General features: G+C 31.1%; 1 protein-coding gene across 1 annotated transcript in view; it reads left to right on the forward strand.

Annotated features, from left to right (window-relative positions):
* LOC142225115 (uncharacterized) overlaps positions 1–24,311 on the forward strand; it is a 294,761-nt gene that overhangs the window by 79,052 nt on the left and 191,398 nt on the right. The window contains exon 9 of the mRNA XM_075294888.1: positions 18,613–18,756. Within this exon, the coding sequence (XP_075151003.1) occupies positions 18,613–18,756 (144 nt within the window). The remainder of the gene's footprint in view (positions 1–18,612; positions 18,757–24,311) is intronic.

Here is a 24,311-nt window from a genome sequence, read left to right on the forward strand (position 1 = left end):
AAATTTTCTATTGAAATAAAATTTTGACAAATTTTCTATAGGAATAAAATTGTGACAAAATTTTTTACAGAAATAAAATATCGATAAAATTGTCTATAGAAATAAAATTTTGACAAAATTTTCAATAGAAATAAAATTTTGACAAAATTTTCTATTGAAAAAAAAATTGACAAATTTTTCTATAGGAATAAAATTTTCTATAGGAATAAAATTGTGACAAAATTTTTTATAGAAATAAAATTTCGATAAAATTGTCTATAGAAATAAAATTGTGGCAAAATTTTCTATAGGAATAAAATTTTGACAAAATTTTCGACAGAAATAAAATTTTGACAAATTTTTCCAAAGAAACAAAATTTTGACAAAATTTTCTGTAGAAATAAAATTTTGACTAAATTTTCTGTAGAAACAAAAATTTTGAAAAAAAATTCAATAGAAATAAAATTTTGACAAAATTTTCTATTGCAATAAAATGTTGGCAAAATTTTCCATAGAAATAAAATTTTGACAAAATTTTCTATAGAAATAAAATTTTAACAAAATTTTCTGTAGAATTAAAATTTTGACAAAATTTTCTGTAGAAAAAAAAATAGACAAAATTGTCTATAGGAATAAAATTGTGACCAAATTTTTTGTAGAAATAAAATCTCGATAAAATTGTCTATAGAAATGAAATTTTGACAAAATTTTCTATAGAAATAAAATTTTGACAAAATTTTCCATTAAAATAAAATTTTGACAAATTTTTCCATAGAAATAAAATTGTGGCAAATTTTCTATAGGAATAAAATGTTGACAAAAATTTCCACAGAAATAAATTTTTGACAAAATTTTCCATAGAAACAAAATTTTGACAAAATTTTTTATGGAAATAAAATTTTGACAAATTTTTCTATGACAATAAAATTTTGACAAAATTTTCCACAGAAATAAAATATTGACAAAATTTTTTATAGAAATAAAATTTTGACAAAATTTTCTATAGAAATAAAATTTTGACAAAATTTTCTATAGAAATAAAATTTTGACAAAATTTTCTATAGAAATAAAATGTTGAAAAAAATTTGTATAGAAATAAAATTTTTACAACTTTTTTTAAAGAAATAAAATGTATATATAAATAAAGTTTTGACAATTTTTTCTACAAAAAGTAAAATTTTGGTAAAATTTTCTATGGAAAAAAATGTTGACAAATTTTCTATAGAATGAAGATTTTGACAAAATTTTCTATAGAAATTAAATTTTGGTAAAATTTTCTATAGAAATAAAATTTTGACAAAATGTTCTATAGAAATAAAATTTTGACAAAAGTTTATATTAAATTGAAATGTTGCCAAAAATTTCGATAGAAATAAAATTGTGACAAATTTTTCTCAAGAAATAAAATTTCCATAAAATTGTCTATAGAAATAAAATTTTGACAAAATTTTCTGTAGAAATAAAATTTTGACAAAATTTTCTGTAGAAATAAAATTTTAACAAAATTTTCTATAGAAATAAAATTTTTACAAAATTTTCTATGACAATAACATTTTGACTAAATATTTTATAGAAATAAAATTTTGACCAAATTTTCTATAGAAATAAAATTTTGACAAAATTTTCTGTAGAAAAAAAATTCTTGACAAAATTTTCCATAGAAATAAAATTTTGACAAAATTTCCCATAGAAATAAAATATTGACAAAATTTTTTATAGAAATAAAATTTTGACAAAATTTTCTGTAGAAATAAAATTTTGACAAAATTTTCTATAGAAATAAAATTTTGACAAAATTTTTAATAGACATAAAATTTTGACAAAATTTTCGGTGTTAGACCCATAGCCTCTAGCTTCTAATGTCCGTATAAATAAGTTTATTATAATAAGTTAAGTAATAAATAAATAAATAATAAAATTTTCTATAGAAATAAAATTCTGACAATATTTTCTAGAACAATAAAATGTTGACCAAATTTTCTATAGAAATAAAATTTTGGGAAATTTTTCTTTAAAAATAACATTTTGACAAAGTTGTCGACAGAAATAAAATGTTGACAAAATTTTCTATAGAGATAACATTTTTATTCGTTTTGTTTGTTATTGTTTGTAATAAACATTAATTTCAGCATTGACTAAACTACAACTGTAAGCTTCACAACCAACAGAGTAAAAGTATTCTTGTCAAATTTATTTGGGCAATGCCCTATAGACTTCAGGATGGTTGGATGGACGCACGTTTCGGAATTACCACATTCCTCATCAGCAGCCTCTACTTGCAGCAAAACTATCAACCAACTATTAGAATAAATTTCGGTAATTCACTAAACACAAAGTGGACTACACTTTAACCTCCCGAAAAAAAAGTATTTGATAGTCGGCTATTGCCTAAACAAATTTGCAAGCATATCTCTTTTCCTTTGCCAACGTCAAATCAGAGAGAGAGCATTTGGCTGGGTTTGTTATGAGCATGCTTCCTCTATCTTCATTCGTGTTTTTTTTTTGTTATTATTAGTTTATTCTTCAATTTTGACAAAATTTTCTATAGAAATAAGATTTGCGATGGAAATAAAATTGTTAAAAATCGATAGAAATAAAATTTTGACAAAATTTTCTATAAAAATTAAATTTTTGGAAAAATTTTCTATAGAAATAAAATTTGAACACAATTTTCTAAAGAAATAAGATTTTGACAAAATTTTTTAGAGAAATAAAATTTGGACAAAATATTCTAAAGAAATAAAAGTTTAAGAAAGTTTTCCATGGAAATAGAATTGACAAAAAATTGACAAAATACGTTTTGTTTTTGTAGTTTTTTTTTTTGTAAAATTTTCTCCAAAAATTGACGAGATACGCTTTTTTTATTTTTATTTTTATTTTATTTTTTTTTTTTGTAGTTTTTTTTTTTGTAAAATTTTCTGCAAATTTTGGTAGATTTTTATGGGCCGAAGTGCAACCGTGACTGTAAACCATTAAAATTGGGCCCATTCTGAAGTGATTTTAATGTGCAGGAGTGCGTATGATTTATTTGCTATGAGTCAATAACACACATACGGCACAGTGAACTACCACATTTGCTTAGAAATTGAGCTAACTACAATACATAAACATTCCCCAATAATAAGCTCAAAACAGACATATTTTGACCTTATTATACCATCACCATAGGGTGGTGATGGGTCTATGTCAATTTTTATTACGTTTGTAATACACCGAAATACAGATTTCCGATTAGAGAAAAATGCTATTACGATCTAAACATGTCAGTCTTTCTGTTGTAACAAAGATAAAGCATTCAATAATGAAGATTTTCTTCTGAAATTTAGCACAGATTCGTTTTTAGCCGGAATTGGAGATATAAACTGTAATGTTGCTTTATTAACATAGTCTCATGTAAGAAAAATGAATTCATATGCCTTTTGCTATGTTTATCTCAATCTCGGGTTGATATCGATAGTAAACTAAGTCCAATATAAATAGGATAAGGTGTGTACCTCCACTTTCAGTCAAATCGATCTAGCAGCTCAAGACATCATATCGGGGGTTGGGGACTATATCAAATCAGGCATCTTCAAAACTTAATTTACTTGAAGATATATTATCATATTCACCCACTGTATTGCGAAAAGTAGGAAATTTGTTTTTACAGAAAAGACATGTATACATATATATTTTCAACGTCCCTTTTTTCTCTGTTCATACATGTTAACGTAGATGGGTGTATATAGAATGTGCCTACTATGAGCATGAAAATGCCAGTTCACTTTCAACATGACATGAACGTTTCCAAGTAATCTTTGACACTGTTGAGGATGTCCAGAGTTAAAAAATATCCGATTTTTCTCCTTTGTTCATGTTTGTGTCACTTGCTGCACTTCCATGTTTGTTTTTTTCTTGTGTTGTAAGTCGATGGCAACCATTGGCTTTTTTAATTAAATATGCTGACCAAACGTGTCTATTTGCCAAAGAGCACAAGTTTCATGATATGTTCCAAGTATTTGTTTAACGTAAAGTACATGTCCACAAATTCGTGCTTCCGGTTTAAGTTTGCGTGAGTACAATGCAAAGTAAAACACATTTCAATAATATATAAGACAGGCAGTAAGTCAGTTGGTCCTAACTCACTCGGACAGGATCATGTTTTGATTAGTAATTCGTTGTTGATGCTATCACTTAAGTAAATTGTGGTAATATAGAGAAACATTGAATAAAGTGGAGACTTATTAAGAGATTTTTGTAAATGAAGAAAAGGGATAATCTCTTCAATAGCCATGGGTATATCATTTAACAAATGTGGAGACACTTATGGGAAAATTGATTTAGCGAAATAACTTGAGCAAGTATAATTGAACTTAACATGATGGATTAAACTAACCTTAGTTCAAATCAACTTCTATCCTGATTTCCGTTTTAGGTTTGAAAATCACATCCCAAGGTTGTATTAAAGCAACGAGAGTCCCCTATCTAGACAGGAACGCTGCAAATATCTAGCAAGGAAAAATTAAGATTATTGCGATAGGTTTTAAATTGCTAGGTTCTTGTGGGAATATTCCGGCAAAAATTCAAAGCTTAGAGTTAACACTTCGTTTTCGACCTATATATGCTTAACGAATTCTAAAAAAGAGAAGTATTGGTGGTGGTTTTTGAAGCAAAATAAAAAATAAATAAATATGAGCAAATTAAAAATTTAAAATTTTTTTAATTTTTGGGATTTTCTTACCCAAAAAGGATAATTTACAAAGGACGCCAAAAAAGTCTATTTTTTAATTTTGTTCTCACATTACATTTTGATTTGATTATAGAGCATATTATTGATAAAAAAAATAAAATTCAGCTATTTTTTATCAGAAATATTTTTAAAATATTTTTATTTTGGAGTATATTTTCGGTAAAAATCCCTCATTTATAACAATGAAGAGATTTTGGATGAACAAGTTTTTATAATGTATTGCGTTATATGCTAATTTTATTAGGTTTGAATTTCATTTTTTGTTTGTTTTTGCTTAATAATTGTTCAGAGTTTTTTATTCAATAAGTAAAATGTTGCTAATTTTGAAAAAGTAGCGTAATTTTTACAAATGCTTGAAAAACAGGTGAAAATTTCAAGTCCTCAAAGTACTACCAACATGGCCAAAAAAAGGAAAAATCACCTGTTTTACTAACTATTGCAAAAATGACGCTCCTTCTCCAAAATTAGCAAAAACATTTTTTTTTTTTAATTGGAAGGTAACAATAAATTCAAAAAAAAAATTATTTAACAAAACAAGACAAAATTGCTGAAAAAATTGAAAAGTTAATAAAATAAATAGCCGAAGGGACCAAAGGTAGGGGCCTGTGAGTAGGGTTCCGGTCCACCTAGTGTCTCAAAATTGCGTCCACTATTTGGTCAATATCTCGGCTCTAACCATAACAAATTTCAAAGAAATATTTTGCTATTTGTGTTATCTCAACCCTCTATGCAATCACATATTTTTGATATTTTTGATCAAATCAATATTTCAATGCGTTACAAACGGAAGGACAAATTTAATATCTCACCATCCTCTGGTGGAGAATATAAAAATATATGTTTCAACCAAAAATTTCTTCACACTGCTACACACTTGCTCGAATGCAAAGATTTTATCTTTACTCCAACGATTTTAGTATTTTCTCCCAGCCAAAGAATCAGAAAATTTAAATGAAGACACATTTCTTTTGTGTTTTAAATAATTTTGGTTTATTCATTATACCCTCCACCATAAGATTGGGGGAATATTAACTTTGTCATTCCGTTTGTAACACATCGAAATATTGCTCTAAGACGACATAATGTACACTGAAAAAAAAGCATACTCGGTTCCAAAGATTTTGTTTTTACTTTAAAAAATTTGGTATTGATTCCGAGCCAAAGAAGCGAAGAATACAAGTAAGGATACTTTTAAGACACAATTGTCTTTTAAATTTAGGTTTTGTGTACTTGCTTCTAGGGAGCAAATTTTAATTTTTCGCTTTCTCAGCTTTTTTTCTTCATATGCTATCAAAGTCCTTTAAAAACGAGTTAACGGCAACATTATTTTTGAAATTAGGAATCGACTTCCAGTAGAAATTATGCTATGTTTGAAGTAAAAAACTTCTTTAAAATAAAGTTTTGAAAAACATATCCTATATTTGAACGATTTTTTGCTTTGTAGTCAAGATGCAAAAAGACAACAAATTTAAAGACAATTTCATTAAATTTAAAGAATTTTTCTGAATTATTAAAGTCAAGTTGACCTTAGCCTATAAATTTTTTCTTTCATGTTAAGATACCCATTTTTAAGTCAAATCACTTAATTATAAGGACAATACGACTTCATTGAAAAGTTTATCGACTTTTGGACAAGGAAAATAACTTTATTTTAGAGAAATGCTTCTTCTATGCTAAGCAAAATTTGTATTCGTATTTCAAAGATATGAAATCTTTGACCTCACGACAATATTTTTTTCAGTGTATATATATTCTGGATCGTGGTGATATTCTGAGTCGATCTGAGCATGTCCGCCCGTCCGTCCGTCCGTCTGTTGAAATCACGCTAACTTCCAAACGAAACAAGCTATCGACTTGAAACTTGGCACAAGTAGTTGTTATTGATGTAGGTCGGATGGTATTGCAAATGGGCCATATCGGTCCACTTTTACGTATAGCTCCCATATAAACCGATCCCCAGATTTGACCTCCGGAGCCTCTTAGTACATGGTGTTAGTATATGGTCTCTAGCAACTATGCAAAAATTGGTCCACATCGGTCAATAATTATATATAGCCCCCATATAAACCGATCCCCAGATTTGACCTCCGGAGCCTCTTGGAAGACCAAAATTCATCTGATTCAGTTAATATTTGGTACGTGGTGTTAATATATGGCCTCAAACACCCATGCAAAAATTGGTCGAAATCGGTCCATATAAACCGATTCCCAGATTTGACCCCCCGTGCCTTTTGGAGAGGCAACATTCATCCGATCTGGTTGAAATTTGGTACTTGGTGGTAGCATATGATATTTAACAAACATATCAAAAGTGGTCCATATCACTCCATAATCATATATAGCCCCCATATAAACCGGTCTCGAGATTTGGTTTTGGAGCCTCTTGGAGGAGCAAATTTCATCCGAGTCAGTTGAAATTTGTTACATTGTGCTAGTATATGGCCGTTAAGATGCCTAACTAGGTCCATATTGGTCTATAGTTATATATAGCCCTTAGATAAATCGATCCCCAATCACACAAAAATTGGTCCATATCAAGTGCATAATTGTATGTAGCCCGCATATAAGCAACCCCCCATATTTCAATTCTGGCTCTCTACGTACCGTGCAAAAGTCCATGTTGATTCGTAATTATTTGTAGAATTACCTATACATACATCTTTTGTCAATATATACCACACCCAGAGAAGGAATATGATCACCTCAGACATGTTTTAAGAGCAAAATGTTATTTTTGGGTGGCTGTTGAAATGGTGGACATCCGTCCTATGACAAGCCCATGTAAAATTCATAGCTTCTGCGCCAATTTTGCACCACTTCCGAATCCAAAAAAAAAAACATTTTCACTTCTTTTTTGGCTACGCTTTTTGCTGGGTAGTTATGACTTAGTATCCCACTATAGTGTCATGCGATCATAAAATTTGCTCCTCCTGTTCTCTAACGTTCCCTTTCTCCGGTGATGGAAATTGAATTAAACTAAATTTAATTAACTTAATGTATTAAAAAAAAAAACAAAAATTTTATAAATAAATGAATACATGCACCCTGAACTAACTGCGAAATCTTCCACGATACTCCATGTGAATTTATCCTCCTATTTCAGTAATTCTCATTATCCAATCTTTCAAAGGGGTTATTATGTTGGCATGTCATTAATGTCCACGACAAAGTCCTTAACTCTCTTAACGAATTTCTGCACTAATATTAGGAGTACTTCAAACATTTTATATTGGATTGTTCTTAAACGCCACATCAACTCATTTAACACTTTTGTAGTTTCCTTTGATTAACATGAAAAGGATTCTAACTAGCGTTTCCTTCGTTTACTAACAAAGAAAATCGTTTAGTCTAATGACATTGGTGAATTCTGGTTTTCATCTTTAAAATTTGGGGGCATTGTGATGAGGACAAAAGATGGTTACAGTGAAATACGCTTTTCGAGAGATCTACGCCATTATCTAAAAGCAACATACTCACAGAAGATTGCTGTTGCTGTGCGCTGTAGAACATACCAGCACTCTTTTCTTTCCTTTTGCGAGGATATATTTGAATGAAACATCCAGCTAATATGAGAAGTGTCCTAAACATGTATGAGCCATTTGTACAAAGGCATTTGGAGAGAGGCTGGCAGACAAATTCGATTATAGCCAATACACTTTAGAAAATGCATCACGGATCCAGCTATATGGGCAGTAAGCGAAGTAGTTTAATTTATTTGGAAATTGCCTAAATTTCGATAAAATTTGCCATGCAACTGACTCAAGCCAACGATGAGCCGAATACCTTACAAAATGGCCGTATTCAAATTCTATGCAATTTCGTTGTTCAATGGAATATGGCAGCGTACTTCCGTTTGTCCAAATGCCTATCTCTATTGCTTTGTCCGTGGCCATACTATAGCTATTGTGTTATGTATGGCATTTTGGACGTAGTTAGTGGGTGAACAAGAAACCATGAAAATTGTACAGAAACATTGTGAATTTTTATTTCACTTTGTGGTTGTGATCACGGTTTCCAAATTGTATGCACTATGTGTTTGGTTTGGTACAAATTCTGCCAAGTTGAAATCCAAAGATTTCGGTACACGCAGCAAATGAAATGTTTGGAAACGAGTGTTGATAACGTCGTTTTTTTTATACCCTTAACCACATGGTAGTCAGGGTAAAATATCTTTGATCTGCTAAAAAAAATAAGCCTACCAGCAATATTGCTCTTACAAGCCTTGGTGTCGGGTTTTCCGTCCGTCTGTCCATGTATTTGTTGTTCTCAGGATTCCGTTCACAATTATTAACCGTAATTTTTTTAAGTATTTTTTTGGTACCTTTCAGGTGAACAAAGCTATATCTAAATCTGAACCGATTTCTTCCAAAATCAATTGGGTTCTATTCGGAGCCAAACACATACTTGTGCCAAATTTGAAGTCGATTGGACTAAAACTGCGACCTACACTTTGATTACAAATATGTGTTCACGGACAGACGGACATGGCTATATCGACTCAGGAGCCCACCCTGAGCATTTTTGCCAAAGACACCATGTGTTTATCTTGTCTCCTTCTGGGTGTTGCAAACATATGTACTAACTTATAATACCCTGTTCCACAGTGTGGCGCAGGGTATAAAAATCGATGTATATAGGAGCTATATCTAAATCTGAACTGATTTTAACCAAATTTAGCACACTGAATTATACTCTTAAACGTACTCCTTGTGCAAAATTTTAATCAAATCAGGGCAAAACTCTGGCTTTTGAGGCTATATTAGTCGAAATCGGACGAAAGGTATATATGGGAGCTATATCTAAATCTGAACCGATTTGGCTGATATTTTGTATATCTTACGAAAGCCCCAAAATATTTGGCTGGCCGAAATTTTGAGAAAATACGTTGATAAATACGTCAATTATGACCAGATCGGTAATAAATATACATGGCAGCTATATCTAAATCTGAACCGATTTTTTCCAAAATCAATAGCGATTGTCTTTGAGCCAATGTAAAACTCTGTGCCAAATTTGAGGACGATCGGATTTAAACTGCGAGCTGGACTTTGCACACAAAATTACATATACAGACAGCCGGACGGACGGACAGACCCACAGACGGACATCGCTAAATCGACACACAATTTAATTCTAAGACGATAGGTATACTAAACGATGGGTCCCAGACTTTTCCTTCTTGGCGTTACATAAAAATGCACAAACTTATTATACCCTGTACCACAGTAGTGGTGAAGGGTATAAATATGGGAAATATGATTCCAGGGCGTTAGCCGATTTCAATTTTATTTCTAGAGATTTTGTTGAAGTACAAAAAATTGTCTCCATTATAGGTATTTGTATCTGGAAATGCAATCCTTTATATATCCAGCAAAAAAATTTGGAAGTTCTTCTCAAAGCACGACTTTAAAAGAAAGTCCAAAAATACGCTCCCAAAGATGTTCTTTATTTTAACTGCACAGGAAGTTTATTCGAGTCAGTTTTTTTATAACCCGTTTTTTCATATTTTTAATGGGAAATTTATGTTTTTTTCAAATTGGTTAAAAACATATTAAGAATTAACAAAATGGTACAAATTTTTGAAATTTAGCCGAAAGAAATGTTAAAAATTCTTTCTAGAAAAATTGCGAAATATTTGATTACAAACGTTCCAGACTAGCGTTATAATGCATTAAAAATCATAAAAAATTTTTAAAAATTATTCATTTTCCAAAAATATCACAAAAATTCTTAATTCACATCCAAAACACTGAATTCACCTCACACCTTAAGAAGTGATGCCAATTCAGTGCAGCGGCTGTTGAAATGGTGGACATCCGTTCTATGACAAGCCCATGTTAAATTCATCGCTTCTGCGTCAATTTGGCACCACTTTCCACCATAGGATGGGGGGTATATTAACTTTGTCATTCCGTTTGTAACACATCGAAATATTGCTCTAAGACCCCATAAAGTATATATATTCTGGGTCGTGGTGAAATTCTGAGTCGATCTGAGCATGCCCGTCCGTCTGTCAGTCTGTTGAAATCACGCTATCTACCGAACGAAACAAGCTATCGACTTGAAACTTGGCACAAGTAGTTGTTATTGATGTAGGTCGGATGGTATTGCAAGTGGGCCATATCGGTCCACTTTTACGTATAGCCCCCATATAAACGGACCCCCAAATTTGGCTTGCGGGTCCTCTAAGAGAAGCAAATTTCATCCAATCCGGCTGAAATTTGGTACATGGTGTTAGTATATGGTCTCTAACAACCATACAAAAATTGGTCCATATCGGTCCATAATTATATATAGCCCCCATATAAACCGATCCCCTGATTTGACGTCCGGAGCCTCTAAGAGAAGAAAATTTCATCCGATCCGGCTGAAATTTGGTACATGGTGTTAGTATATGGTCTCTAATAACCATGCAAAAATTGGTCCATATCGGTCCATAATTATATATAGCCCCCATATAAACCGATCCCCTGATTTGACCTCCGGAGCCTCTAAGAGAAGAAAACTTCATCCGATCCGGCTGAAATTTGGTACATGGTGTAGTATATGGTCTCTAATAACCATGCAAAAATTGGTCCATATCGGTCCATAATTATATATAGCCCCCATATAAACCGATCACCAGATTTGACTCCCGGAGCCTCTGGGAAGACCAAAATTCATCTGATTCAGTTGAAATTTGGTATGTGGTGTCAATATATGTCCTCAAACACCCAAACAAAAATTGGGCGAAATCGGTCCATAATTATATATAGGCCCTATATAAACCGATCCCCAGATTTGGTATTGAAGCCTCTTGGACAAGGCTGTATTCAGGGGGTGAGGGGGGGGTGTGGGGGCGGGGGGTGAGGGGGGTCAAACCCCCCCCCGAAATGAATGAATATTTTTACATAAATAAATATATATTTTTAGCTGCATAGAAAAATCTTATCGAAGATGTTGATGAAAAGCTGGAGGTTTTATTTTGAAAAACGCTTACCTATAAAATTTGCACAAATCATAGAATACTAGTTGAAAAGCCCGTCAAACGACGCACATTGGGGTTTTTGATACCAAAAATGGGAATTAATTGAAAAATGAAAATTAGGAGAACCGAAAAAATGTTTATAGTCGGTAAAAGTACACAAAATTCCACATCACTAGCGCAAAAATTGTGTCTTTGACAAGTACCGTTGTGTCACTATATATGTTTGAAGTTGGAGTTATTTTACGTTTTCCTTGCATGCGATATAAATGTAAATTATTGGTGTCTTAAAAATTAGTTTTGAGTGTTTTCTAAAGCGATAATTAAAAAAATAATAATGGAACCTTCATCCTCAGGTTAATAAGATTATTTTTGTGTTTTTTATTTTTATATTTGACTTGTGTTATTATATGAAATTTAGTTTCGCTCGTAAGTCTTTAAATTAGAGGATTTCGAGAAATATGTCGACAAATAGTTGTGAATAAAGCCAAATTAAGTAAAAAACTTTATTTTTTCTAAAACAATAAACTCTTTTGAAACCATAGATGAAAAAGTTGTCTGCACTTTTTTGCACATTTCGAAATTAAATGGAAATACATTTTTCAACCCCTGGTACTATATGTCCCCAACTGTTCACAAATATTTATTACTTGGAGCAGAAATAATTAACCACGCTTTACTTCCAATTGGACAGTTGTCGGAAGAAGCGCAAGAAGCTAGAAACAAAGATTTTAAAAATTTTAGAGAGCATTTTTTGCGAAAATGTTCTATGGAAAAGTCAAATGAAGAGATATTTAAAAGACTGTTAATTAACATACTTCGGATCCAGTTATATCAGAAATGAGAAATTAAAAGAGAAGAAACCCCACAATTTGCCTATGGAAGCAATTCAAATGTTGATATTTGAGTCAAATCTTGATGGTGATCAAAATGCCAGTGTTGATGATAATGATACATATAGTAATTTTCTGACGATGATGATAATAATTGTTAAGAATCAGATCAAAAAGCAGATATTCATTATACCCTGAAATATAGTCGACACCGCCCGACTTTAGACTTTCCTTACTTTTGTTTATTTAATAGATATTTTTTGTTTTTCGAGTGTATTTCAACAATTTATTCATAATCGATTTATGCACCGCAATTTGGCTTTCCATATCTATTGGGATAAATGCTAAAATGTATGCGTGTTTGTATGCGTATGTGTGCATGCCACACATATATGTGTATGTATGTTAGTTGTCACAGTAACAATCACAAATGAAGTAACATTTTTCCGGTATGATTGACTTGTACTGTTTCCGAATGACTTTCGCTTCATGCTTCAATGATTTATGGTTAGACTTTAGGACTGATGGTCGAGCAATTTCAATTAAATTTGTTTTAAATTTTCCATGGAGACTGAGAATATTTAATAAAGTTGTGGTTATTCCGACATAAATGTAAGTAACATTTAGAAAAGGCAATTAAGTATTCTGCGAAAGTTATTATTTCACTTTTACATATTTATTAGAAAAAGGATATGTTGTAATATTGGTATAGTAGTTATGAGATATTACTTTTGTTTTTACATAAGGATATTATTGAGAATTAGTTTTTTAAAAAATAATAAACATATTTCATATTTATAAAAACTTCTAGTGCAACTTTTAAAATGTAAGAATTTATGCTTGTGTTTACTTGAATGTGATGTCAGTATAAAACTATACTTTGCAAAAAAATCTTATGGAAAATTAGTTGGTTACAATGGCGCTATGAATATGTACCCCATGAAAATTTGCCCCAAGACCTACACGATGTAGGGCCCACGTTTGCCACTCGAGCCAAAACTAATCTACCAAAATTTGAAGAAAAACTACCAAAAAAACAACGTTAATTTGTAAGATTTTATTTCCGTAGAAAAAAGTTTCAAACAATTTGTCAAAAATGGTATTTCTATAGAACATTTTGTCAAAATTTTTATAGAAAATTTTGTCAAAATTTTATTTCTATAGAAAATTTTGTCAGAATTTTATTTCTATAGAAAATTTTGTCAAAATTTTATTTCTATAGAAAATTTTGTCAAAATTTTATTTTTATAGAAAATTTTGTCAAAATTTTATTTCTAAAGAAAATTTTTGTCAAAATTTTATTTCTATAGAAAATCTGTCAAAATTTTATTTCTATAGAAAATTTTGTCAAAAGTTTACTTCAACAGAAATTTTTTTCAAAATTTTATTCCTACACAAATTTTTTTTTTCAAAATTTTATTCCTACAGAAAATTTTGTCAAAATTTTATTGTTATAGAAAAATTTTTGTCAAAAGTTTACTTCTATAGAATATTTTGTCAAAATTTTATTTCTATAGAAAATTTTATTTTTATAGAAAAATTTTTGTCAAAAGTTTACTTCTATTTTGTCAAAATTTTATTTCTATAGACAATTTTGTCAAAATTTTATTTCTATAGAAAATTTTATTTTTATAGAAAAATGTTTGTCAAAAGTTTACTTCTATAGAATATTTTGTCAAAATTTTATTTCTATAGAATATTTTGTCAAAATTTTATTTCTATAGATTTTTTTTTTTAATTTTATTTCTATAAAAAATTTGTCACAATTTTATTTGTCAAAATTTTATTTTTATAATAAATTTTGTCAAACTTTTATTTCTGTAGTCAAAAGTTTTTTTCTATAGAATATTCTGTCAAAAGTTTACTTCTACAGAAACTTTTCCAAAATTTTATTCCTACAGAAAATTTTTTCAAAATTTTATTTTTATAGAAAAATTTTTGTCAAAAGTTTACTTCTATCTTGTCAAAATTTTATTGCTATTGAAAATTTTTTAAAAAATGTATTTCTATAGAAAATTCTATATTCTATAGAAATTTTTGTCAAAATTTTATTTCTATGTAATTTCTTTTTTAAATTTTATTTCTATAGAAAATTTGTCAAAATTTTATTTCTATAGAAATTTTGTCAAAAATTTATTTCTATAGATTTTTTTTTTAATTTTATTTCCATAGAAAATTTTATTTTTATAGAAAAATTTTTGTCAAAACTTTACTTCTATAGAATATTTTGTCAAAATTTTATTTCTATAGAAAATTTTATTTTTGTAGAAAATTTTTGTCAAAAGTTTACTTCTATCTTGTCAAAATTTTATTTCTATAGAAAATTTTATTTTTATAGACAAATTTTTGTCAAAAGTTTACTTCTATAGAATATTTTGCCAACATTTATTTTATAGAAATTTTTTGTCAACATTTTATTTCTATAGAAATTTTTTTCAAAATTTTATTTCTATAGAAAATTTGTCAACATTTTATTTCTATAGAAAATTTGTCAAAATTTTATTTTTACAGAAAATTTTGTCAAAATTCTATTTCTATAGTCAAAACTTTTTTTCTATAGTATATTTTGTCAAAAGTTTACTTCTACAGAAATTTTTTTCAAAATTTTATTCATACAGAAATTTTTTTCAAAATTATATTCCTACAGAAAATTTTGTCAAAATTTTATTGTTATAGAAAAATTTTTGTCAAAAGTTTACTTCTATAGAATATTTTGTCAAAATTTTAATTCTATAGAAAATTTTAATTTTATAGAAAAATTTTTGTCAAAAGTTTACTTCTATCTTGTCAAAATTTTATTTCTATAGACAATTTTGTCAACATTTTATTTCTATAGAAAATTTTGATTTTATAGAAAAATTTTTGTCAAAAGTTTACTTCTATAAAATATTTTGTCAAAATTTTATTTCTATAGAAATTTTTGTCAAAATTTTATTTCTATAGAATTTTTTTATACCCTAAACCACATAGTGGTAAGGGTATAATAAGTTTGATCTGCCGAAAAATGTGCTTACCAGAAATATTGCTTTTAGACCCCATAAAATATATACCGATCGACTCAGTATCACCTCCTGAGTCGATCTAGCGCTTGCTGTCCGTCCGTCTGTCCATGTATTTGTTGTTCACAGGATTCCGGTCGCAATTATTAACCGATTTTGATGAAATTTGATACAGGGATTTTTTTGGGAACAACGACGAATGCTATTGAATTTGGAAGAAATCGGATCAAATATAGATATAGCTCCCATATATATGTATCGCCCGATTTCGACAAATGGGGTTAAGTTGCGCTTTTTTACCAACGGATCGTCACCAAATTTGGCAAAAAATAATTCTTTTCATTACCCTTCAAGTCTGTAAAATTTCGTCCAAATCGGTTCAGATTTAGATATAGCTCTCATATATATGTATCGCCCGATTTTCCCAAATTTGGCCACAAAACCCTTATTTATCAAATCAAATTGCGTCCAAATCGGTTCTGATTTGGATATAGCTCTCATAGATATGTATCGCCCTATGTTCCCAAATTTGGCCACAAAACCCTTATTTATCAACCGATCTTACTCAAATTTGGGTAAATGTAGTCTTGTATAGCACTAACTATATTTGCAAAAAAACATCGAAATCGGTTCAGATTTAGATATAGCTCCCATATATATGTATCGCCCGATTTCGACAAATGGGGTTAAGTTGCGCTTTTTTACAAACGGATCGTCACCAAATTTGGCAAAAAAATAATCCTTTTCATCCCCCTTCAAGTCTGCAAAATTTGATCCAAATCGGTTCAGATTTAGATATACCTCTCATATATATGTATCGCCCGATTTTCCCAAATTTGGCCTATATTTATCAACCGATCTTACTCAAAGTTGGCTAAATATAATCTTCTATAGCACTAACTATATGTGCAAAAAACCATCGAAATCGGTTTAGATTTAGCTATAGCTCCCATATATATGTATAGCCCGATTTTCCCAAATTTGGCCATAGAACCCTTATTTATTAACCGATCTTACTAAAAGTTGGCTAGATCTAGCTCTCTATAGTACTAACGGTATGTGCAAAATTTCATCGAAATCGCTTCAGATGTAGATATAGCTCACATATATGTATCGCCCGATTTTGAAAAATTTGCCCCTAATAACCTTATGTTTGACCATAGAGGCCTCCTTTCTTAACTGATCTTACTCAATTTGTGCACAAGGTAACCTTTTGTGGTATTAATCAAACCCGCAAAATATTATGCAAATTGGTTCAGATTTAGATATAGCTTCCATATAAATGCATCGCTCGATTTTCCCAAATTTGGCCATAGTACTCTTATTTATTAACCAATGTTACTCAAATTTCAAATTTTGATGTACTAGCCGATCGTATTTACACATAGCTCTTACATAATAATATTGCTCGATTTTTACAAATTTGGATTTATTACCCACACTAATTGGGCGATTTGCTCTTTTTTAATGGACTCAATATTAGTGGCATACTAACCCCGTAGGTGCAATATCAACTACAGCCAGTGTTGCTAGAAGTAAGGGAAATTCCCTATATTTAGTTTTTTTTCTAATGTTTAGCGTCTTGTAGGGACGTAGGGCTACAATGTAGGGAAATTTTCACTCAACACAAGTTGTAATAATTTTTACATTTTGGTGACTCTAGATCAGAAAATTAGAAGCCGGCAAGGCTTGATCTTTAACAATGTGTGGTAACAACATTTACCACTCGTGCCAAAAAAATCTAACAAAATTTGAAGATTACTACAAATCTACTAAACAAATATTTCTATAGAAATTTTTGTCAAAATTTTATTCCTGTAGAAAATTTTGTCAACATTTTATTTCTATAGAAAATTTTCTCAAAAATTGTATTTCTATAGATTTTTTTTTTCAAATATTATTTCCATAAAAAAATTTTCTCAAATTTTTATTTCTATGGAATTTTTTTCTCAAAATTTTATTTCAATAGAACTCATTATCAAAATTTTATTTTTATAGAAAAATTAAATTTTTTTTTATAGAAACTTTTTCCAAAATTTTATTTCTGTAGAGATTTAACAAAAAAAAAAAATATTTTTGGTAGAATTCTACCAACTGTGGCAACCGTGGTGGTAATATAAATTTATTTTCTAGGTTTTATACGTTGCATTTTCATGTTTTAAGATAATAAAGTACTTAGAACCATTTGTGTTTTGTAAAAATTTAACGAAAATATTGTAGGGAAAATTGTTTGGGAATGTAGGGAACTTTTTTTTTGTCCTTGTAGGGTAAACTGAACATTTTCCTTGGCAACACTGAATATGATCTATAGTCAGATTGAGTCAAAGCAAACATGCGGTTTATCTCCCAGACCTATATCAATGTTACCCCACAAATGCTTATTATTACTAATTCAGTAAAGGTGGTTTAGGGTATAATATAGTCGTCCCCGCCCGACTTTCTACTTTACTTACTTGTTTTTTTTTTTTGATTTCAAATTCAATATTGGATAAAATTTTGAGATATATAGGGCTATAACATACATCAAATCGAAAGTTCGGACTATATTAGAATAAGTAAGGATACATACCATATTTGGCACATATATCTGTAGCCCTGTAGTCCTATAAGATTGCTGTACCAAAATATGGACCATGATAAGGATCATTTTACTCGTGTTTTTAGGGACCTAAAATACGTTTAGGTTTCTAACTTCAGAGAAATAGAACAAAAATGTCTGCATCTACATACTCAAAAAGTCAATATAGGGAGGAGGATGAAAGTCAATATAGGGAGACTACATGAGAACCTGCATCGATTTAGCCCATCTTCGATTTTCATTGCTTTATTGATTGGACTTTTTTTGTTGGGATGCTGTGATATCTAACCCAATAGTATTTATTTACATTGATACCTATTTCTAAACTAACACACATACACTTTCACCATTTTGGTGTGATGATGTCAAAACAATTGGGTTTTAAAAATTTTGAAAACGAAATTTTCGTCTGAAAATTGCGTTATTAAATTACAACCCTAGGCCAGCAGAAGCGTTGCACAATTTCTACGAAAAAATTCAATAAAAGCATGTCATCTAATTGAAATTTTCCTCTTTTTGTACCATTTCAGTGCAGTGGCATACATGATCGCAGTAAATGTGTTGAACTATGGAGTGGTGTGGCTCAATATTGCCTTTTAGTTGGAAATTACAATAGCGCTACGGCAATATTGGAAACCCTAGAATCACCGCCAATTGCACGTCTTAAAATTACGGTAAGTTTAACGTGAAAACCAAAATTCGTATACACCTACATTGGAAGTTGTGCACTGCAATGCCATACAAATCTCATCAAACCATCGTCCTCGTCATCATCATCCTCATTTCATTGCAGGGCAATTAATTTCAATGATGATTTCAAACCAAATCCTCATTCATAAATACTCAAGCATACACTGAAAAAAAATTAATTGGATTGAAAATTTGCACCTTGCCTTAAGGATTTTGGTATTGATTGTAAGCGTACAATCATGTACAGGTACAATCAATTTTGGTATTGATTGTACGTGAGACCAAATTTTCATTTCGGTTTTCCCACGATTTCCCATATATATAAGCCTGTTTTAGGAAAATATGGTAGAAAATTTCATATTTTATACCAATTTCAACGGAATTTTATTGTAATTGATTTTATTTTACACAGAAAAAAAGATTTAACATTCTATCTAACTGTGCCGAATTTTATCCAAATCGGTTCATATTAACAAAAAGCGCCATATATTCTTCCGATTTAGCCAAAACTGGCACAACGGTAGCGACGATGTCCCCGATATTTTCCACCGAAGATTTTGATAAGGTTCCGCCTGTGTAAATGTCCACATGTCAAATATTGTCACAAACTCCACATATCTTAGTGAAATTTAGTCAACATCCTTGTGAAATTATCTCTGCAAAAATAACAAGTATATACGGCAGTAAGATCGGCCAGCCCAAGCTTATGTACCCTCCACCATGGATTGCGTAGAAACTTCTTCTAAAGACTGTCATCTACTATCGAACTACTTGGGTTGCGGCAGATGGCAAGACATCTTAAAACTTCTTAACATCACCTTCTAAATTGTAAGTTAGTCCATGCGGGATATATATTAGGCAAAAAATAGTTACGAACCGATATGAACTTTTGTGCGGTAATTATAAGCCAGAATTGAAATATGAGGGTCGCTTTATATTGGGGCTATATACAATTATGAACACGAGTCTACCAAAAATGGCAAATTTTTATACACTGCGCCACACTGTGGAACAGGGTATTATAAGTTAGTGCATATGTTTGCAACACCCAGAAGGAAACGAGATAGACACATGGTGTCTTTGGCAAAAATGCTCAGAGTGGGCTCCTGAGTCGATCTAGCCATGTCCGTCTGTCTGTGAACACATTTTTGTGATCAAAGTCTATATCGCAGCTTTAGTCCAATCGACTTCAAATTTAGCACAAGTATGTATTTTGGTCCGTTGATTTTGGAAGAAATCGGTTCAGATTTAGCTATAGCTCCCATATATATCGTTCGCCCGATTTATACTCCTATGACCACAGAGGCCAATTCTTTACTCCGATTTAGTTGAAATTTTGCACAGGGAGTAGAATTAGCGTTGTAGCTATGCGTGCCAAATTTGGTTGAAATCGGTTCAGATTTAGATATAGCTCCCATATATATGTTTTTCTGATTTCGACAAAAATGGTCAAAATACCAACATTTTCCTTGTAAAATCGCCACTGCTTAGTCGAAAAGTTGTAAAAATGACTCTAATTTTCCTAAACTTCTAATACATATATATCGAGCGATAAATCATAAATAAACTTTTTCGAAGTTTCCTTAAAATTGCTTCAGATTTAAACGTTTCCCATATTTATACCCTTCACCACTATTGTGGTACAGGGTATAATAAGTTTGTGCATTTGTATGTAACGCCAAGAAGGAGTAATCATAGACCAACCTTTTAGTATACGGATCGGCTTAGAATTAAATTCTGAGTCGATTTAGCGATGTCCGTCTGTCTGTCTGTCCGTCTGTCTGTCTGTCTGTCTGTCTGTTGATGTATTTTTGTGTGGAAAGTACAGCTCGCAGTTTTAGTCCGATTGTCCTAAAATTTGGTATAGAGTCCTGTTTCGGCTCAAAGACGATCCCTATTGATTTTGGAGAAAATCGGTTCAGATTTAGATATAGCTGCCATATATATTTTTCGCCGATCTGGTCATAATTGGCGTGTGTATCAACCGATCTTCCTCAAATTCCGTACATCCGAATATTTTATGGGTCTCAAAAAACTTGCAAAATACCAGCCAAATCGGTTCATATTTAGATATAGCTCTCATATATAGCTTTCGCCCGATTTACACTCATTTGCCCAAAGAGGCCAATTTTTAACTCCGATTTGGTTGAAATTTTGCACAGGGAGTAGAATTAGCATTGTAACTATGCGTGCCAAATTTGGTTGACATCGGTTCAGATTTGGATATATCTCCCATATATAGCTTTCGCCCGATTTACACTCATATGACCACAGAGGCCAATTTTTAACTCCGATTTAGTTGAAATTTTCCACAGGGAGTAGAATTAGCATTGAAACTATGCGTGCCAAATTTGGTTGACATCGGTTCAGATTTGGATATATCTCCCATATATAGCTTTCGCCCGATTTACACTCATATGACCACAGAGGCCAATTTTTTGCTCCGATTTAGTTGAAATTTTGCACAGGGAGTAGAATTAGCATTGTAGCTATGCGTGCCAAATTTGGTTTAAATCGGTTCAGATTTAGATATATCTCCCATATATAGCTTTCGCCCGATTTACACTCATATGACCACAGAGGCCAATTTTTAACTCCGATTTAGTTGAAATTTTGCACAGAGAGTATAATTAGCATTGTTGCTATGCGTACCAAATTTGGTTGAAATCGGTTCAGATTTAGATATAGCTCCCATATATATGTTTTTCTGATTTCGACAAAAATGGTCAAAATACCAACAATTTCCTTGTAAAATCGCCACTGCTCAGTCGCAAAGTTGTAAAAATGACTCTCATTTTCCTAAACTTCTAATACATATATATCGAGCGATAAATCATAAATAAACTTTTGCAAAGTTTCCTTAAAATTGCTTCAGATTTAAATGTTTCCCATATTTTTTTACTAACATTGTGTTCCACCCTAGTGCATTAGCCGACTTAAATTTTGAGTCTATAGATATTGTAGAAGTCTATCAAATTCTTCCAGATCGAGTGATATTTAAATGTATGTATTTGGGACAAACCTTTATATATAGCCCCAACACATTTGACGGATGTGATATGGTATCGAAAATTTAGATCTACAAAGTGGTAAAGGGTATAATATAGTCGGCCCCGCCCGACTTTAGACTTTCCTTACTGGTTTTTTACTAATATTGTGTTCAACCCTACACAGAAAAAAATAATTACGTGATATTAAAGATTACGCAACCTCAATTTTAGGATGCGCTATTTACACACTATTAAGGACAAATTTCTTTAAAATAATGAAATTTTAATTAAAAGAAAGTTTATAATCTTTGCTTCAAAAATGTTTATCAATAAATTTAGGACACAAAGTTTGTAAATTTGCGTCCCTGCGTTAAGGCGAATTTTCCTTTAAGTTAAGAAACACATTTTTGATTTAAAGAAATTGTCCTTAAACTAACTGAAATATTGAAACTTCAGATTTAAGATAAAAACGCTTCAAATATAGGCTAAGACTTATAATGAGGATATAGCATCTTTGGTTTAATTTTTTTTTGGAATTAAGAAAATATTTTTTACTTCGAAGTATCCGTCATAATTTGGAATTTTAAACTGGCATTTGGTTGTACGTGAATAGCTTTATTAATATACCGGAAAAATAGAATGAAAATTCGATAAATGAGATGTGTATCCTAATTCTAATTTTATAGATCCTAGATTTAAAGCCAGATAGTTCACAAAAAAATGTCCTTATTTTAAAGAACCCGCAGCTTTGGCTCGGAATCAATAACAAAATCCTTAAAGGAAGATCAAAATCTTTGGAACCAAGTAAACTTTTTTTGAGTGTAGTGCATTTGCCGACTTAAATTTTGAGTCTATAGATTTTGTGGAAGTCTATCAAATTCTGTCCAGATCGAGTGATATTTAAATGTATGTATTTGGGAAAAACCTTTATATATAGCACCCAACATATTTGACGGATGTGATATGGTATCGAAAATTTAGATCCACAAAGTGGTGCAGGGTATAATATAGTCGGCCCCCGCTCGACTTTAGACTTTCCTTACTTGTTTACTTTTTGGTAGATTGGTAGAATTCTTTATGTTTTGGAAGATTTTGCAAAATATTCCTCTCCAACTATGGAATGCTTCATAAATTTTCTATAGAAATAATATTTTGACACAATTTTCTACAGAAATTAAATTCTGAAAAAATTTTCTATAGAAATAAAATTTTGACATTTTCTATAGAAGTTACGTTTTGACAAAATTTTCTAAAAAAATAAAATGTTGAAAAAATTTTTTATAGAAATAAAATTTTAACAAAATTTTTTATGGCAATAAAATTTTGGTAGATTATTTTTGGTTCGAGTGGTAATCGTGATTATGAACCGAAAAGGGCCAATTTTTCTGTGATTGTGGATCGGTTTATCTTAGGGCTATATATAACTATAGATTGATACGGACAAATTTTATCATGATTGGTATCGGTCCAAATACTAGCGCAATGTACCAAATTTTAACCGGATCAGATGAATTATGTTCCTTCAAGGGGCTCCGGAGGTCAAATCTGGGGATCGGTTTATATGGGGGCTATATATAATTATGGACCGAGGTGGACAAATTTTAGCATGGTTTTTAGAGACCATATACCAACAACATGTACAAAATTTCAGCCGGATCAGATCGAATTTGCTTCTCTTTGAGGCTCCACAAACCAAATATGGGGATCGGTTTATATGGGGGCTATATATAATTATGGACCGATATGGACCAATTCTGGCATGGTTGCAAGATACCATATACTAACACCACGTACCAAATTTCAACCGAATCGGACGAATTTTGCTCTTCCAAGGGGCTCCGGAAGTCAAATCTGGTGATCGGTTTATATGGAGCCTATATATAATTATGGACCGATTTCGACCAATTTTTGCATGGGTGTTTGAGGCCATATATTAAAACCACGTACCAAATTTCAACTAATTCAGATGAATTTTGGTCTTCCAAGAGGCTCCGGATGTCAAATCTGGTGATCGGTTTCTATGGGGGCTATATATAATTATGGACCGATGTGAACCAATTTTTGCATGGTTGTTAGAGACTATATACCAACACCATGTACAAAATTTCAGACGGATCGGATCGAATTTGCTTCTCTTTGAGGCTCCACAAACCAAATCTGGGGATCGGTTTATATGGGGGCTATATATAATTATGGACCGATGTGGACCAATTTTTGCAGGGTTCTTAGATACCATATACTAACACTGTGTATTTCATGTATTTAATTTCAGCCGGATCGGATGAAATTTGCTTCTCCTAGAGCATCCGCAAGCCAAATCTGGGGGTCCGTTTATATGGGAGCTATACGTAAAAGTGGACCGATATGATATATGGCCCATTTGCAATTCCATCTGACCTACATCAATAATAACTACTAGTGCCAATTTTAAAGTCGATAGCTTATTTCATTCGGAAGTTAGCGTGATTTCAACAGACTGACGGAAATGGCTAGATCGACTCAGAATTTCACCACGACCCAGAATATATATACTTTATGGGGTCTTAGAG

This window comes from Haematobia irritans, chromosome 2 (genome assembly GCF_050003625.1).
Source record: "Haematobia irritans isolate KBUSLIRL chromosome 2, ASM5000362v1, whole genome shotgun sequence".
NCBI classification, from domain to species: Eukaryota; Metazoa; Arthropoda; class Insecta; order Diptera; family Muscidae; genus Haematobia; species Haematobia irritans.